This window comes from Myxozyma melibiosi (genome assembly GCF_037950935.1).
Source record: "Myxozyma melibiosi strain Phaff 52-87 chromosome Unknown BZA70scaffold_6, whole genome shotgun sequence".
Classification (NCBI taxonomy): domain Eukaryota; kingdom Fungi; phylum Ascomycota; class Lipomycetes; order Lipomycetales; family Lipomycetaceae; genus Myxozyma; species Myxozyma melibiosi.
In genome coordinates, this window is record NW_027042920.1 from 779,734 (window position 1) to 796,252 (window position 16,519).

At 50.1% G+C, this 16,519-nt stretch overlaps 9 protein-coding genes across 9 annotated transcripts; 5 read left to right on the plus strand and 4 right to left on the minus strand.

Annotated features, from left to right (window-relative positions):
- Nucleotides 1-332: 332 nt before the first annotated feature.
- Nucleotides 333-1,663, plus strand: BZA70DRAFT_279413 (uncharacterized protein). The gene is made up of 2 exons (XM_064912773.1): nt 333-483; nt 542-1,663. Exon 2 carries the CDS (start codon nt 695-697, stop codon nt 1,259-1,261), a length of 567 nt encoding a protein of 188 aa, XP_064768280.1. The 5' UTR covers nt 333-483; nt 542-694; the 3' UTR covers nt 1,262-1,663.
- Nucleotides 1,664-2,526, plus strand: BZA70DRAFT_279415 (uncharacterized protein). The gene is made up of 5 exons (XM_064912774.1): nt 1,664-1,876; nt 1,940-2,026; nt 2,093-2,098; nt 2,154-2,255; nt 2,327-2,526. Exons 1-5 carry the CDS (start codon nt 1,824-1,826, stop codon nt 2,472-2,474), a joined length of 396 nt encoding a protein of 131 aa, XP_064768281.1. The 5' UTR covers nt 1,664-1,823; the 3' UTR covers nt 2,475-2,526.
- A 181-nt stretch (nt 2,527-2,707) lies between these two features.
- On the minus strand, nt 2,708-4,263 carry BZA70DRAFT_289881 (mitogen-activated protein kinase; the record flags this gene model as incomplete). The annotated part of the gene is made up of 3 exons (XM_064914155.1): nt 2,708-3,073; nt 3,133-3,257; nt 3,315-4,263. The coding sequence occupies 3 exons, from the start codon at nt 4,261-4,263 to the stop codon at nt 2,708-2,710; spliced, it is 1,440 nt and encodes a 479-aa protein (XP_064768282.1).
- Nucleotides 4,264-4,927: 664 nt separating this feature from the next.
- Nucleotides 4,928-7,998, minus strand: BZA70DRAFT_279422 (uncharacterized protein). The gene is made up of 3 exons (XM_064912775.1): nt 7,424-7,998; nt 6,610-7,351; nt 4,928-6,541 (listed from the first exon to the last, which is right to left on the minus strand). Exons 1-3 carry the CDS (start codon nt 7,736-7,738, stop codon nt 5,022-5,024), a joined length of 2,577 nt encoding a protein of 858 aa, XP_064768283.1. The 5' UTR covers nt 7,739-7,998; the 3' UTR covers nt 4,928-5,021.
- A 45-nt stretch (nt 7,999-8,043) lies between these two features.
- BZA70DRAFT_295714 (proteasome assembly chaperone 2) lies at nt 8,044-8,999 on the plus strand (the record flags this gene model as incomplete). Its single annotated transcript, XM_064914497.1, has 1 exon — nt 8,044-8,999. Exon 1 carries the CDS (start codon nt 8,223-8,225, stop codon nt 8,997-8,999), a length of 777 nt encoding a protein of 258 aa, XP_064768284.1. The 5' UTR covers nt 8,044-8,222.
- BZA70DRAFT_279424 (uncharacterized protein) lies at nt 8,994-10,820 on the minus strand. Its single transcript, XM_064912776.1, has one exon. The coding sequence runs from the start codon at nt 10,719-10,721 to the stop codon at nt 9,024-9,026; it is 1,698 nt and encodes a 565-aa protein (XP_064768285.1). The 5' UTR covers nt 10,722-10,820; the 3' UTR covers nt 8,994-9,023.
- Nucleotides 10,821-10,856: 36 nt separating this feature from the next.
- On the plus strand, nt 10,857-11,805 carry BZA70DRAFT_279425 (NifU-like protein). The gene has a single exon (XM_064912777.1). The coding sequence runs from the start codon at nt 10,919-10,921 to the stop codon at nt 11,753-11,755; it is 837 nt and encodes a 278-aa protein (XP_064768286.1). The 5' UTR covers nt 10,857-10,918; the 3' UTR covers nt 11,756-11,805.
- BZA70DRAFT_295717 (telomere stability and silencing-domain-containing protein) lies at nt 11,806-13,295 on the minus strand. Its single transcript, XM_064914498.1, has 2 exons — nt 12,646-13,295; nt 11,806-12,575 (listed from the first exon to the last, which is right to left on the minus strand). Exons 1-2 carry the CDS (start codon nt 13,056-13,058, stop codon nt 12,122-12,124), a joined length of 867 nt encoding a protein of 288 aa, XP_064768287.1. The 5' UTR covers nt 13,059-13,295; the 3' UTR covers nt 11,806-12,121.
- A 67-nt stretch (nt 13,296-13,362) lies between these two features.
- Nucleotides 13,363-14,569, plus strand: BZA70DRAFT_299416 (40S ribosomal protein S10-B; the record flags this gene model as incomplete). Its single annotated transcript, XM_064914659.1, has 4 exons — nt 13,363-13,414; nt 13,531-13,601; nt 13,687-13,879; nt 14,460-14,569. 4 exons carry the CDS (start codon nt 13,363-13,365, stop codon nt 14,567-14,569), a joined length of 426 nt encoding a protein of 141 aa, XP_064768288.1.
- Nucleotides 14,570-16,519: the final 1,950 nt, after the last annotated feature.

A 16,519-nucleotide genomic window follows, 5' to 3' on the forward strand; every position in this document is an offset into this window, starting at 1 on the left:
AGATCAGCGGGAGGTGATCTGAGGACGGGAAGTAGCAGAGGAATATGAATATGAAGAAGAAGCAGCAGAAGAAGAAGAAGCGGTGAAGAGAGAAGAAGGCGAGGAAGAAGAGGAAGAGGAAGAGAGAAAGAAGAAGAGGAGCGGAAGGAGAACAAGGCCGAACGAACACCTGCGATGACGTCGGGGCGGGGTCGTGTGACGCAGCCACGTGATGTGTTTGTTGTGGCATAAGTAAAGAAGTGTTTGACGGTTGGAACAGTGCGATCCCGTGTCTTTTTCCAGATGCGTCGGTCTCTCGTTGTTGAAGTAGTTGAACAGCAAGCAGAGCACATAATGCGGTTGATTCTAATTGTATTTTGCATCTTTATTTCTACTTCTTTCAGCTCCTTCAGCTCTTTCTCCTTGTTCTCTCAGCCGTCGCTGGTCAAAGCAGGCGACGTGCGGCGTGACAAAATGCGTGCTCATCGCGCTATTGTTCATCACGTCAGCCTCCCCGCATTAATTACGTAATTAAACTTTCATTAACTCCCATCGCCTTCAGATTCGTTTATGCGTGATGATCTCTGGTTTCTATTCCACTGCGGTTTGTTGAGGATATCAGTTATTCTATTCTTTTGGATATTCTATCTACTTATTGTATTCTACATTATCATCTCCTCTCCATCTTCATCTTGATCTCCTTCTCATCTACCTCATGGCAACCATCGACAGCTACGCCCTCCCAACTCCCTCCGCCTCGTCTCCCGCTTCACCATCGACTCCCTCTCCCCCCATCTCGCCCTCTCTCATCGTCTCCTCTCCCCACCGCCGTCACTCTTCTCAGATACCCATCCAGCAGCTTCCTCCTCAGATCCTCCTCCCGCTAGTCGACAGACCCGCCGAACTCTCCTCCCTCATCGACCACAACCAGCCCTTCTTCTCCCTCCTCGAGCGCACCCTGGGCACCGCCTTCTACCGCACCCAGCTCCTCCCTCTGCTCAAGTCTCCCCGTGAAACCGTTGACGATCTCTCATTCCTCACCGCTGTCCGCAAAATGCTTTGCAAAGGTGACGAGTGCTCGAACCGCATCTGGACCGAGTTCTGCTGTGTAATCGGCTTCGATCCCTCCTCCACCGTCTTTCCCGACTTCTCTCGATCCTCCTCCAGAGTCTCTCTCTCCGACCAGACTTCCTACTCTTTCTCATCTTTTTACGACCCCAGCAAATCCCCGAGATCTGTTTCACTCAACTCTGCCTGCATCATCGAAGACGACGAGAACTAGCAGTGCCCACCCACCCACTCATTCCATCCACCATCCCAACACTACACGGTCTTTGTATTTACAATCTACGGCGTTCCGGAGCAACTAACGTGTCTCTGTCTTCTCACACGGCTTACGACTTACGAACAACTCCTTCTCTCCTTCTTTCTTTTCTTTAATATCGCATGTTTTCTGGTCTATACACATACACCCTCCTTTCTCTTGTACATATCGAATAAACCTTCCTCGACCGTCGTCGACGTGTCGAGGTGGCGGGACGATCCGCGCGCAGATCCCCGAGTCCACGTCACCTTTCTGCTGTTTTGATTAACAGATTCCCTATTTTTAGAGTACAATGCCATTTCTCTTTTTAATCATTGCCATCTACTTAAAACAAATCCAGTAAATACAATCAATGTAGAATACCACTTCTGTCGACGCCTGTCAACCCATCCCACCTTGAATCACAACCTGTGATCAACCTGTGATCACGTGATTGAAGGTCCCACCCTCTGCGCACCTCAGTTCGCGATAACCTCAGAGACCGAACAGCCAGCACCACAACCACAATCAACAACACGCCATGTCTTCTTCATCTTCGTCGGCGTCCAAGAAGCGCGCCAATCTCTGTGTGCCGTATGTTTTATACTTGTGTTTCGAGACCTAGAGAAAGTCTTTATGGCTAATATTCTGCCGCAGCTATGTCGCTCTCGAGGCTCCTGCACCTAGCGATGAAATCTCGGGCCTGCTCGCATCCACGCTGCCAATGGTCGCCATGTTCCTGAGGTTTGTCTCTCTTCTACTCTTACTCTAAGCTTACTAGTTTGCATGATACTAACTCAATCCCCTCAGAAACAAGTACGTCTATCATCAACCTACGTCTTCAACTCAAACCACCACTAACACCTCCCAGACTCATCGCCTGGTCCGCAGTCCTAGTCTCCGTCCAGTCCTGGCTTAACGAGACCGAAGCCTCAAGATCCGAAGCCAGTCAACCCGGATGGATAAAATTAGTGTACATCCCCCATCTCTCTTCTTCATCCTCCCCTTCTCTACTTTGCTCTTCTTCTAACTTCTCTCTCACAGCATGTCGCTCGCCGGCCTCGTCGTCTGCTACATGGACCTGCTCTTCCCCGCCAAAGCCGTCAACGGCGCGCTCTCGTCCATCACCGGCCGCGATGCCTCGGCTGTTACCACCAGACTATCCATGGCTGCCAGAGCTACCGCTGAATAATTTACCACATGTACTTCTATCTCCTTCTAATGTATATCTATCAACTATAAACTTTGTTACTTTGCATATCCATTAAGAAAACTATTGAAAAACAGTTTATAGAAAAACATTATGTAGAAAGAAGCCCTGAAACAAGTATACAACTGTCTGAACATCAACTGATTATACAACTGTCTTAACATCAACTGATTATACAACTGTGAACAATCAGCTGATTGAAATTACGACTCTCATCATAAAGTAGCATCTGCCCAGCACTCCTGCACAAACCGATCCATCTTCACCTTCCGGCTCGAAATACCCACAATCCAAGGATGCTTGAGCATCTGCCGCGGACTCGCCCGCTTCTTTGTGTCCTTCTCCAGACAGCACGCCAAAAAGTGGTGGAACGCCTCCGACCACTTGATCCCGTTATGCGGCTCGTCCATCAGCTTCGGCGGTGGGTTGTGCACTATATACACCAAGATCTCGATCGCACTTAGCGTGGGCTCGCCTTCGGGTGGGAATGGGAACCGGTGGTGCGCTACCTCCATCAGCGTCAGACCTAGTGACCATATATCCGACGTCACCGAGTACGGATGGCCCTGTATTCTCTCCGGCTGTTCTCATTAGCACATGCACACTCTCTTAAACAGAATATATAAGAGCAAAAACTCACTGCCATGTAATATGATGTTCCTGTAAACGTAGTCGCCAGCGAATTGACAACCTCTCCCGACACTCCAAAATCACAAAGCTTCACCTGCCCATTCCCATCCAATAATATATTCTGCGGTTTAATGTCTTCACATCTGTTAGTTCTATCCCTCTTTCTTCACTAAAAAAAATAGTAGCACCTACCTCGGTGTATTATCTTGCGTTCATGCAGATACGACAGACCACTCAACACCCCCTCCGCGATCTTCCCCAGCACTCGCTCGCCAATGCGCCCGCCTCGCGCCTTGACGTGCTTGTACACCGCGTCCAACGACCGTCCAGCGCAATACTCCATCGCGATCGAGATACTCGCGTTCTGCTCGTCCACAAACCGCCCGTAATACTTGACGATATGCGGCGAGTCGCACGTCTTGTTGAACAGCAGCTCGCGCAGGATCTGCTTCCGTATATCCGGGTTCGGATTCGCGGGGATCGTCTTGAGCGCAAACACAGTCTTGCCGTACCGCAGCCGACACTTGGTCACGCTGCCGCTCGTGCCTTCGCCTAGTTTTGCAATCTCGACAATCTCGCCGCTATTCGCCACCCGCTCCCACCCTTCCTCGTCCAGATCGGCAACATCAGAGTATCCCATCGGTTCCGAGTCAACCATCATCGACGACGGCGACGGCGTCGTCTGCGTTTGCGCATAGAATTGTGGTTGCGTCGCTGTTGCTGTCGCGGTCGTGGTGGTCTGCAGCTGCGGCTGTGGCGTCGGGTACATCGCCTCGTGCTGGGGTTGCTGTATTCCTGTATTGAGCTGTAACCGATTCCGCGAAGCGCTGTTCCCGCTATTAAGATAAAACGACGGCGGCTCCTCCTGCATCGCATCACCGCTCCCGCCGGTGGTGGCAAGGAACGCCGGCGATGTCGACAGCGCCAGTTCTGGAACAGGCTGCTGCGGCAGCAGGAACCCGCGTTCATCCACAACCGCAGCAGATCCAACTGATCCCGTTCCGGCGAGTGTAGGTACAAGACTAGGCGACGTCGGAATGGCGAGCGACAACGTCTTCATGCGGGGCGACGGGCTCATGCTGTTGCCCGGGTTGCGTAGCAGTGGCGGCGCGCTCATCGCCGCCTTTGAATCGTGGTACATTTTCCTGTTGTATTAATTGATTGATCGAGCAGTCTTTTGTTTGCTCTTTATCGTGAATGTCTAGCAAGAGAGGCACTTGCTAGATTGCTGAGGTTCTGCGGGGAGGGAGAGGCCTTAGCGGGGGCAAGAAGCGAGCATCACAAGACAGCTGGATGTCTGGGGATAAGTTGGAGCTGTGGTTCGCGCTGAACGAAGCAGGTGGATACTGCTCTATCTCGCTGGTCTTTATGCTGATGCTGGCAGTTATTCGCACGTTCTGCTATCTGAAAAGAGCAAGAAATGGGCGTGTGTTAGCGACGATAATAAAGATATCAAAAGTAGACAAACGGCCTTCTCTAGCGATATCGAAGAGCAAGCAGACGATGACGTACACTCAAAGCCAAGGATGGACACCCGGCCTTCTCGACGCTGAACAGAAACAGAAACAAGAGACCAAAAACCGGCTCGCAGAGGCCGTCAAAACTAGAGGTCTTTATCTTGTTTACTTTTCCTTTCTCTTCAAGCTCTGGAAATCAGGTCGGCGCAGTCGTTTGCGAATCCTGGTTTAAATGCCTCGAAGCCTGCTACCCCCTTCGCCCCAGGCTCAGCCACGAATTGGATTATGTAATTTATTAATCACCGTGCACTCGATTGATAAACGCGTAAACTACAACACAACTACTCCCCCTCCCCATGCAGATTCAACATAGCCAAAATCCGTACCGAACATTCGTAAAATAAAAAAGAAGAAAAAAACAAAAACAAAAACAAAACAAAACTCAACGAAGACCAAAACCCTCGCTCTCTACAATCGCCCGTCGTAGCTTCTCTTCCAGTTTCTCCCGGCTAGAGTACCTATAAAGACACAGCTGATTGAAACACGTATGCGAAATAGGGAACCGATCTGAATCCTCTCCCAGCTTTGAAATCTTGAAAATCAGATTCGCGATTCCTGTCGCCGGAATCCGATCAGAGCCCGTCACGAACGTGAGCAACTTGCGCTGCTCCGGCAAATTCATGGTTGCAAAAAAATCCCAAAACCAGCCGACTACCGGCTCGTTGGCCTCGACTTCGCTGTTCGACATCTTTTGATTGCTGTTCGGACTCCAGCCATCGTATATCGCAATCGCTCGCAAGGCATCGACGTCCATGCCTTCGTCAGAGCCGCGAACAAGAAGTTCAATCTCTTCCGGCCGGAACAAGGTCAACGCGTTCCCACCGATAACATGGTAGAATCCACGCTTGAACGGCTGAAACTGCCGGTCGATTGACGTATCAAATATGAACTGGATATACCTATTCACAAAATCCTGTCGGTTCGCGTTCGTCACCGGCTTCCTCTCGCCTCCGGAAACCAGCGGCACCTGCACAATCTGTCCGTACACCTCATGGTCGGCAACGAAATCGCGACAAAACACCTCTTCCACATTACCCTCAAACTCCAGCAACTGCTGCAAGCCCTTGGCCAAAGTAGGCTTCAAAATCATCAGATCTGCCATCGTACATTGGCAGCCCAGCAGCTTCTTGAATAGCGCTGGCGGCAGCTGGATGTCGAGAATCGTAGAGTTGTACATCGCAAGCCCGAGCACGACTCCAACCAAAAAATACTGATCTGCAGTCTCAAACGTAGAGTGATTGAACCAGCAATAGTTTGACTCCTCGTCGTAAATGAACATTCCGTTCATAGGATCAAACATCTCGCGCACAAGAAGCAAAAACCACTCCTTTCTCAATCCGCCGGCATCAACTCCGTCTTCACCAACAAACTCAATCTTGAGACCTTTCTTCAGCTCCATCTCGTTGTTCGAGATCTGCCGCAATGAATCGTCGATTATACACTCTCGACGCACCTTCAGAACCAAATGAGGCTGCACAACCCGCTTATAGTTCAGCGTAGAAAAAAATGCCTCGCGCGCCTTGATCTCCATCTGGCGACGGGCGTCGTACTCCAAAATCGTAATCTTTGATCCCATCGACAGATAAAACGGATACTGGCAAAAGGTGAAAATCGGAGGAATCACTGCGCCTGCCTGCCCTCCCACTGGCGAGTCACCTGCAGTCCTCACTGATCCCTGACGCTTTACAGGGTTCCCCGCCAACGCCATCGCTATCGGTGAGTTCACAGGGGAGCTTGAGGTGCCTAAACCTGTAGGAGGGGCCAGCTTCCCTGGAGGAGCTGAGAGTGGTAAAATTCCCTGCTTCTCCCATTTGTCGAAATCGTGAGTGATATCTATGTAATCCACCATCGTATTATAGAAGCTGGATGTAGGAATTTTTGACACTTGTATGTTTGCCGCAACTATTATAGTTCATTTGTTTGTTAGCAGGCCAGATCGGAGTTCATAACGCAATGGCACAAGGACTTACAGAATAAGGACAGTATTCGTGCTGCAGCCCTGATCTTCCAGTCAGATCCATATCTCTCAATCTTCGCCCCTCCGTTTTTCGAAGAACAGTATTTCGACAACCGATGAGAAGTAAACGAGTTGATAAGCTCCACTTTAGCCCGGAAACTAGTCACAGTTAACCGCGCAAACCAGTTGACGAGATAGTGATGACAGGTCGCGTTGAGACTGCCAAACAGACCACAGATTCGCTTCAGAATCGCTGAATGATGCGCAGAGGCGCTGATCGGGCTTCGATGCGAGTATAGCACGGGATTCTCAAGTATGATTAGCAAAAACCGCAAGTCACTAGCAGACGTGAGGATGCGACCTGGACGTTTGAGAAGATTCTCCGAGTATTTCAGAACCAGTCTCATTGGCTCCGGGGAAGGCGAAGCAAGAACTATCCTGTAAAAGAGCGCGATCTGAGAATAGTCGAGTCCTGTTTCCGAGTATGAGAACTGCTTTCCGCTCGAGAAACTCTTGTTGAGCGCTTGCGCAGATTGAAAGGCAGAAGCTAGCCGTTCTTGGAATTGTCGAAAGTTTTCTTCATCCTCAAGATCGGTGTCGCGGAGAGTTTGCAAGAAGTCAGAGTCGATAACGAAATGTGGTTTGAGTGGAAGCGGGCTAACGTCGTTTGTTGTCTGGCAGACTGTGCATCGGAAACAAGGGACGGAAACTGGATAACGAAGCGAAGAGAGACAGCACATGCAGTGTCCCGTAGTCTAGAATCAAATAATGTTAGTAAGATGCTTGTGTATATGATATATGCAGCTGGTCGAGGTGGTGGGATGTACCAAAGCAACGGGCTCGCGACCGCCTTGTCGCACGTCGTTGATAGCTCTCTTTTCTGATTTTATTATAGACTCGGGTCTCTGAAACCCGCCATGACCGTCGTAGGACTCTCCAGCAGCTCCGTTGATGTTGTTGGCGGCGTTATTGCTGCCGCTGCCGCTGGTGGAGCCGCCACTGGCGATGTTGCTATCCTTCTTTGAGCTTGAATGCAACTGACGCGTAATCGCCTGGGTGATTGAAGCCGGGAACGAGTGGCCACGCCCATGCGACCCCGACGAATGCGCCGTCGGCTTCTTTGCAGAGCTGTTAGCCGGCATTTGTGCGGTCTGCTTCAGATCCGGCAGTTGGCGCGGTTGAGTCTGGCCCTTGTTGCGGTGCTGGCAGACAACAACACGAAGCAGGCGCGGTCGGGTGAACGGAGCCCAAAGTCAAAGAAGGCGCTGAGCGGAGGGAGATTTGACGAACGATAGCTCTGTCTGAGCAGACCGAGAGCACCTTCAGCTTGTATCGCGGCACCAGAACGCGAGATATCGGGCAGAATCAGATGAGGAAGGAAGAACAGCGAAGTGTATAAATAAATATCGCAATTGCGCTGCGTGGTAAGCGAGGCTCGCTCCAGCCAGCTGAGCTCAATGCGGTCGGTCTGGCGCGCACGTGACTTGCGCCGGCCTCGAGCTCTTCTTCGTCGTCTGATCTGGAATTTGGATACTTCAACAATCGTTGCTGTTTGTTTAAGAGTCGAGAGGAATCAAGCAGTCTGTGCTTTTCACTGCAATTTGCAGAACTAACGCATACATCACTATGAGTCTCGGACTCCCAAACAAAAACACGGTGCTCATCATACCAACCGTGTCCTCAGCAAACGTACCACAGCTCTCAGTCGATCTGCTCGTGCATACGTTAAAGGTCCCGTTCCACTCTCTTCTTGACCATGGCGGACTACTCTACCCCTTTGCGGGTCCAGCAGAACGTCCAGAGGGATCGCCTCTGCTTGGAATCTCTTCTTCTCTAGAGGTGTACCACAACAGTTCAATAACCTGCATCGTGCAAAGATCGCCAACCCTTCCAGGATCTCGGTCGCTCTTCGTCTCCGAAGTGCTCATGAAATTCATAAGCCAAAACCAGTTTGCAAGAATCGTCATTCTATCTTCGGCTGATGCCTCGAGGCGGGAGGATCCGGATATCAGCAAAGTCTTCCGCATCTCTCTGAGCGATCCGCTTCTCACCGGCTCCATCAAGACCACCGTCAGCGACCTGTCCGGCAAGATCGCCAAGCTTTCTGTCGACAGTCAATCTGAACCACCCACGAGAAACGACTATCAGCTACCCAAACGCATTCCCGGATCTGGAATTGCTATCCCGTTTCTCAAAGAGGCAATGCGCAACAAGCTTCTAGTCGATGCGATAATAATATACGCGTATGATGGTGACAACATACCTGACGCATCCAGGCTGGCAGAGCTTGCTTTGGATGTTTTGGAAATGCCTCGTCCGATTGACTGGGTGCATCCTCAGTCATGGGCGGGCGTCTACGGGAAGGAGGTTCAAGTTGGACTGGAACATGGTATATATGGTTGAATTTATCTATTCATGCGATTTATCTTAAAATTGTACAAACACACCATCTTGCTCATCATCACTCCCACATTCCGCATCTATGCTCTCCGTCTCATTTTCCCGTCTATCCTTGAGTGCTTCAAAAACCGGTCTTCTCAGGGCTACATTGACTCCAGGAACAGTGTGGATGTTCAGAGTAGCACCCTCGCTAGGTACTTTCCCTGATATTCTAAACTCGATATATCCAAGGCCTTGAATCAAAACATCGGCGCCACCTCCATCGATCTTTGCAGTGGCAGCCAACGTAAAATGATCGACCGCCTCTGACAGGATGTGGATCTTCTTGCTCGCATCCTTCCTCTTGGTCATTTCTGCCGCTTTTTCATAGTCCCTATTCACGTAAGAGTTGACGTGTGCACGCTGACCTATCATATTCCACGCAATCACGTTCACGTCCGGAGACTCCACAAACACCAACCCCCCGATGTTCAAGCATTGTCCCTTCTTGACCGTGACATGTTCCCGTTTACCTCGTTGAAGAAATCTTCCCTTCACTAAGTGGGCCACGGACTCCTGGTCTATCACCCTCCATTTTTTAAACCCGCTGTCTTCCAATCCAGGAAGATCAACCAATCGCTTATGTTGATATCCGTACTTGACCGTGTATTCCAGCATATTTCGAGTCATTCCTGGCCAATGACTGTCGCCAGGACCGCCAAAGGGAATATTTGCCTGCGGTCTTTTTTCTTTGCAATGATTGATAATAGATCTGATCACTCGACTCTTTCCAACGTTACTGTATCCAACAAAAAACACTTCATTTCCCAATTGGCGAGTAAGATTGTCGATGCCCCGGCCATTCCTGGCGGATACCAAAAAGATGTCGTTACCATCGATCGTTTCTTCAAGATCAGAGCTTTCAGTGGCCATTTCTTCAATCAGCTTGATTTCGGGGCCATCAGACGAGTCGAGCCCTTTCATTCCAAAATTCCACAAAGACTTGCTTTGCTTCAATTTATCCGCATCGACGGGCTCTGACGCGATTTGACGTTGCACTTTAATAGTCGCTTCTAGTATTTTTGAAAAATACGGGCGCAGCCGTTGCTTCGCTAACTTCATGCTGTCGACAAATAAGTCCACCCGATTGAAAACGTATAGGATCTTCTGTGGTGTCTTGCCGTATGCACGTAGCAGGCTTTCAAGCGGTAGGATTGAGAGAGGAGCATCGTAGGCATCAATCACATGCACAACGGTATAATTAGATCGTCCCGTAGGCAGATGGCCAAAAACTTGCCTGTAATCCACAGCCGGAAGAAGATCTGCTCGGTTATGGTGGTGAAGCACATGACATCTGTGGCAGATCCGTTCTGGCGCCGCCGCTGTATCAGCACTCAGTTCTGGGCGACGGCCGATGCCGAGTAGTTCCATCTCTTCAGGAGTGAGCTCCGCTGCAAACTTCTCAAATGCACGATCAGACGCCTTCTTGACAGCAACAGCTGCAGGCTTGTCATGAAACTCTTCCTGAGCATACTTGCCGCCACAGGAAGGACAACGCTGCTTGACTACCATCGCGCTGCCGGTCAGGGACCGAGAGGTATGGACAAGTGGAGGTCTCCATAAGGTCTGCGGGAGCGTCCGCTTCCTGGCCAGGAGCAGAAGACCTGATGCCGCAGTTTGTAGTTGGCTCCGCATGCTACTTCGCATCGTCTGGATGTTCAACAGATATTTTCTTTCAAAATCCATAACGCGACGAGAACTCCCAACTCCCAGCGTTGTTGAAGGTCACGTGGGTCTCAAGATTACGTCAGTGGCGAGCAGCGGCGATAAAAGCAAAAGCATTTGTAATGTTCGCTTCCTCCTTCGTCTCCTCCACCTTCCTTCCCTCCGCCGCCAGCTCTTATTCTCTTTCTCGCACTGTTCTATTCACCTCGCTATCTACAATGTATACCAGGACCTTTCTTGCCACCGGTCGTCGCGCTTCGTGCTCTGCGGCCGTCTTCAAGTCATTCTCCAGACAGATGTCAGCAACCGCCCGGCTTTCTTCCGGATCGACGAGCACCTTCGTGGTTCGACCATATCTTCGCGACAACCTCCCGCGACCCTTCTCATACAGCCAGAGACGTACTATGTTCATACAGACTGCTACAACTCCTAACGAGCACGCCCTCAAATTCCTCCCTTCCACCCCCATTCTACCGGAGAACTCCCGGACAGTCGAATTCGTCAACGGTCGCGAGGCGCACTCATCTCCCCTTGCAAAGAAGCTCTTCACAGTCGACGGCGTGCGCTCCGTTATGTTTGGCTTTGACTTCATCACGATAGAAAAAGATGTCGACGCGTCGTGGGCTCTGCTCAAGCCTGAGGTCTTCTCTATCTTGACCGAGTTCTTGAGCTCTGGCGCCAAAATCATGCTGGAGGACACGACCGCGAACGAAGACACAATGCCTCAAGAGGGAGACTCAGAGACTGTCAGTATGATCAAGGAATTGATTGACACTCGCATTCGCCCTGCAATTCAGGAAGACGGCGGAGACGTTGAATATCGCGGATTCACCGAAGACGGTCTGGTTCAGCTCAAGCTGCGGGGTGCATGCCGCACATGTGACAGCTCGGCTGTTACCTTGAAGAATGGAATTGAAGCTATGCTGATGCACTACGTCGATGGTGTTAACGGTATCGAGCAGGTTTTGGACCCTGAGGAAGAGATTTCATTACGCGAGTTTGAGAAGTTCGAGGCTAAGTTGAAGAGTCAGAAAGGTGATCAGGTGTCGGCGTAATTTTCTATCAATGTTATATAATTCTCTTTTTAAAATGAATGACAATACATTAGCATTTATATTGGATAGAATATTGGAAGTCAGCATCACCCGTGCTGATACATAATCGAGTAATCTGTGAGCAATCTGTAGACCTCCGTACCCAGAAGCCAGGAGTGCTGAGATAGTAGACATCTTGACACATATGACCAAGCCGCGTCTGACTTTTCTGTGCGGTGTAGCTGGCGAGATTTCAACTCGCGAGAGATTGTCTAGCTATAGCAAATCTAAACTATAGCATATCAATATGCCTTATCCCGAGTTTGATATCACAGTCAGATATTTCTTCTGCTCATAATCAAAACAACGATTTCTTGCGTAGACAACTTAATCGTCCTCACTGTCGTCTTCACTCCCTTCATCGTCTTCAAAGAATGCCGTCATCTTAGGGATTCTTGACCGAGATGATCCCGATGTAGATATCCGCTCCAGCTCATTCGAGCTTCGCTCGTCGCTATCACTCCGTTCGGCGGTCCCGTCTCGGGTGTCTTTTCCTTCATCAACAGCCTGCTCTGCCCCTTCTTCTTCCTCCTCATATTCCTCCTCGTCCATTTCTGAGTCGTCATCACCTTCACTATCGCTATCGTCCCTGCTGAAATGAAACGATTCGCCTACTATCCGCTTCAGATCGTCGAGAAGCTCCTCGCTCTCATCTAGAAATTGTGTATCATCGTAACGGACCGTACTTGGCTCTGCATTCGCCAAAGCCAGCAATCGTTCTTTCTTCTGCTTAGCAGCTTCCTTGATACGAGCAGGAGCGGTTTCCAAATAGAGTGCGAGACTGTGAAATATTGTTAGCTTCCTCTCGACAAAACAAATTTGATGCAAACGGAGACAAAGATCCCACTTACTCTTTAGCTTGGCGCACGCTTTTCATTCGTCTACCGTCAAGATTTCTGAATCTGTCTTTACTAGCCTCATCGTCCTTAATTCTTCTCCGCTTGGCGGCCATCTTTCCACCCTGAGCACGAAGCTGAGATCCAAATCCTCCTTTTCCTCCATTCAGCCTTGCATTGATTCGCAGTGATACATAAGGCAGCAGACTGCTAGAAAGACTTGCAATCTGGGATAGTGTCCGCGCATCGTCTGACTTCAAAGGCCGACCGGACGCATACGATATGTAAGAGTTACTCGCCACGGACTGCGGCAGATGCGCAGTGATTTGCTCGAGCAGCGACTTGACGGAAGTGCTCCCCAAAACCGGGACAAACTGCAAATCTGGCAGACCAGGAATGGACGAAACGTAAACCTCGACAGCATTCATCTTTAACGTGGAGTAGGATATCTGAGCTCACGATCAGACAACCGTGGCGAGCGAGGCTGGGAGAATAGCGGTGCTGTGAGGCTGGCAAACAATCCTCCTGCACGTGACTGATAACAACCAAATTGGTTTAGGGGTTTTCTTCCAAGCCCTAACGTAACCCTAAAAAGAGCAGTCACGTCTACGCCCGCTCATCTCGCGAAGCATCAACCGATTGTAGGTCTACCGTTACGCTCTGTCCAGGAAAGCTTCGTGTACATCGACTGTCCACAGATCTTTCGACAACCCATCAACACTTATCGACAAAATGCTGATTCCTAAGTCAGAGCGCCAGAAGATTCACACTTACCTCTTCAAGGGTACGTCGTCGCTGTTTGTTTTCCATAGCCCGCAGGAGCGAAGCCGGAGCGGGCCTGGGGAGCGGAGATTGATGGATTGGCGGAGAACACAAGCTAACATTTCGAATTCGATACAGAGGGAGTTGTTGTTGCCAAGAAGGACTACAACCAGCCCAAGCACGATGAGATTGACACCAAGAACCTCTACGTAAGTGATGAACCCGTCGAATTACAGGCTTGAACGCGCGAGTGCCTTCCCAGCAGAGCTAACGTGTACGATTTGTTGGATATAGGTGATCAAGGCTCTCCAGTCGCTTGACTCCCGCGGATTCGTCAAGACCCGATTCTCGTGGCAGTACTACTACTACTCTCTCACCGAGGAGGGTATCGAATACCTGAGAGAATGGCTGCACCTTCCCGCCGAGATTGTTCCTGCCACACACAAGAAGCTGGTTCGCGCTGCTCCCCCTACCACCGGCCGAAGACGTTAAATATCAAAAGCAATAAAGAGGTTGGGTCTGACGCATGCTACTCGGTGAAAAGATGGAAGTTGTTACATAAAAAGTTGTGGCATTACGGACTTTTGTTGGATAATCGATTTGTGTACAAAAAATATATATTATGGAATCATTCAAATTGCGTCGGTATTTAGAAAGCGATGGTCATCTATCGTCGCCTGAATTCTACGCCTTTGTTTTACGAAGAGAGCGTTTACAATTCTTGCTTAATCTCATACTTGACATTCGTAGTTAATAGTTGTATTTCTTAGCGATATAAATTGCCTACGTGCGTAACTCCGCGAATACTTCATCACTAAAGTACTCTAGTAATAACGTGTTGGTCCTTCTCTTCACTCATCAAGGGAAGATTCCCGTCGTCACATTGCAAATGCTCCCGGCTTACTGCTTGATAATTGGCGCAGACTCTTTCCGATCGATTTCAGCAGCAGTAATGTGAGAAGCGTTCCCGCCAAGACCAGGAGGTTGTCCGAAGCTATGTAAATCCGGCACTGGCCCATTAACAGGCGGCATCGGAAGTCTTGAATTCACTCCCGGGGGCATGGGAGGAGGAGGCCCACCGAAAAATGGGAAATTGGGAGGTGGTACTACTCCGGGAGGAAATGGGGGTAGAGCGCCATTAGGAAGAGGTGGTAGTCCTCCCATGAAAGGTGGATAACCGCCCTGGGGTAGCATATTTCCTCTCAGTCCCGGCATAGGACCATTGACATCCATGTCTTTCGCCAATTCGCTGAAAAACCTGTCTCCAGACATCGGAGGCATACCCTCTTGCGCCGACCTGCCACCCCGCTGCTGCAAAGGAGGCATCTGTGGAGGCGGAAACGATCCCGCTCGCAGATCTGGCCGTCCGCTCGGGCTAGGCCAAGCACCTTGTCCAACCGGCACATTAGGTGGCCGTCCCTGATACATCTGCTGAAGCATCATCGGATCAGCTTGCTCCGGACCGAATCCCGGGAAGGGCATGTTGAGTCCTGGCGGAAGAGGCATGGAGCCACTAGGTAGACGATTTGGAGGTCCCATTGGGTTACCCTGAACCATAGGCACTGGTTGGGGAACATTACCGGGTAGAATATCAGGCGAGCCAGCAGGTGCCTGAGCTTTCATCTGGGGTCTGGATTTACCAGTCCCACTCATCAGGCCCATCAAAAACTGCTCATTTCCTCGAGACTTGTCTTTCACTCCACCACCACTCAAACCTTTCGAGTCTGGGTTTTCGTTCGCGTACACAGGCGCATTCCCAGAAGGCTGTCCCTGAGGAATCATAGGCGATACAGAATTTCTACCCTCGATATCAGCAGCAGAAGTCGCCGCTAGCGGACTTTGAGGAGGTCGAGAATTCTTTGTACCCAAGATTGCCATGATTCGTTTGAATCCTTCCTTGTCCTGGCTAGAATCAGCCAATAGTGGTGACGTTGGAGTTGCATTCTGGCTCGAGCTCGTAGAAGTTTGGGTAGTCGGCTCAGAAGCTGATTCTTCGGAGCTCTTGGGTTTAACAGGAGGAGATTGTCTATCCTTCGTAGGCTCGGTATGGAAGAAGGAAGAAAATCTGGACGCTCGCGCACCTTCCCCTGGTGATTTTAGGCCCAGAACATCGATACTAGAGGATAGCTCCTTAACTTCATCCAGTGAAACAGACGGACCGAAGGAGCTGAAGAATCTGTCGGCAGAGTCCCCTGAGCTGTTAGCCAGCTTGGTGCTCACAAAAGAGTCCATCTCAGTGAAAACAGCTCCGGATTCTTTCGATTTCCGCTCCATATCGGCCGCCTTCATCCTAGCCTTCCAAGCTTGAAATTCTTCGATAGAATGCTCATTTCCTGCGCCGGAATTAGAGGCACTCGTAAGAGAAGAGGATTTCATACCAGAGTGCTGCGGAACAGCAAGACTGGCCAAGTTGCTACTGGCGACAGCATTAGCAAACTCGCTGTTTGAAAAGCTCAGACTATCGCTATGCTCTAACGGGGCATCTAGCCATTCTGGGACCCTTTCCCCTTGCCGGGAACTGTACTTATCGGCCCGATAATCACGAGAGAAATCTGATTTATCTCTCTCCTTATCGGTGTCGCGATCCCTCCACGACCCCTCGTCCCGCTTGGAACCAGTCGGCAGATCTCGTGCTCGTCGCTCAGATCTTGAGTTCCAATCATCAGTCTTGAATTTCCTAGATCGATCCATAATATCTCCGGATCTCGAATAACGCGATCCAGACTCTTTCCCTTCCCCATCGAGCTCATCAGAACGGCGCTGAGCGGCCAAAGAGCGTCCTCCAGAAAATCGACCTACTCCGGTCTCGCGATCGCGAGTCAGACGGTCCGATCTATGTCCAGAACGCACTTCAGTAAAATCACGCTCATCATCCTCTTTCTTGTGTGCCGATGCCGCGAATGAGATCTTGGGGGGTCCAAGAACTATGTCGGCTTGTCCTGCTACTCTGTTAGATCAAACATAACAATCCCAAGCACTGTAAGGAAAAAGGCCTACTCTTCACATAGATCTTTCCATCACTGTCTCGTAATTTCCTAAGTAAATATTGGATTAATTATTCTTGTCTTGTAGATCGTCAAGCTTGATACTAACATTTCAGTTTCGAAACTGGCGTGCACCATGTCTG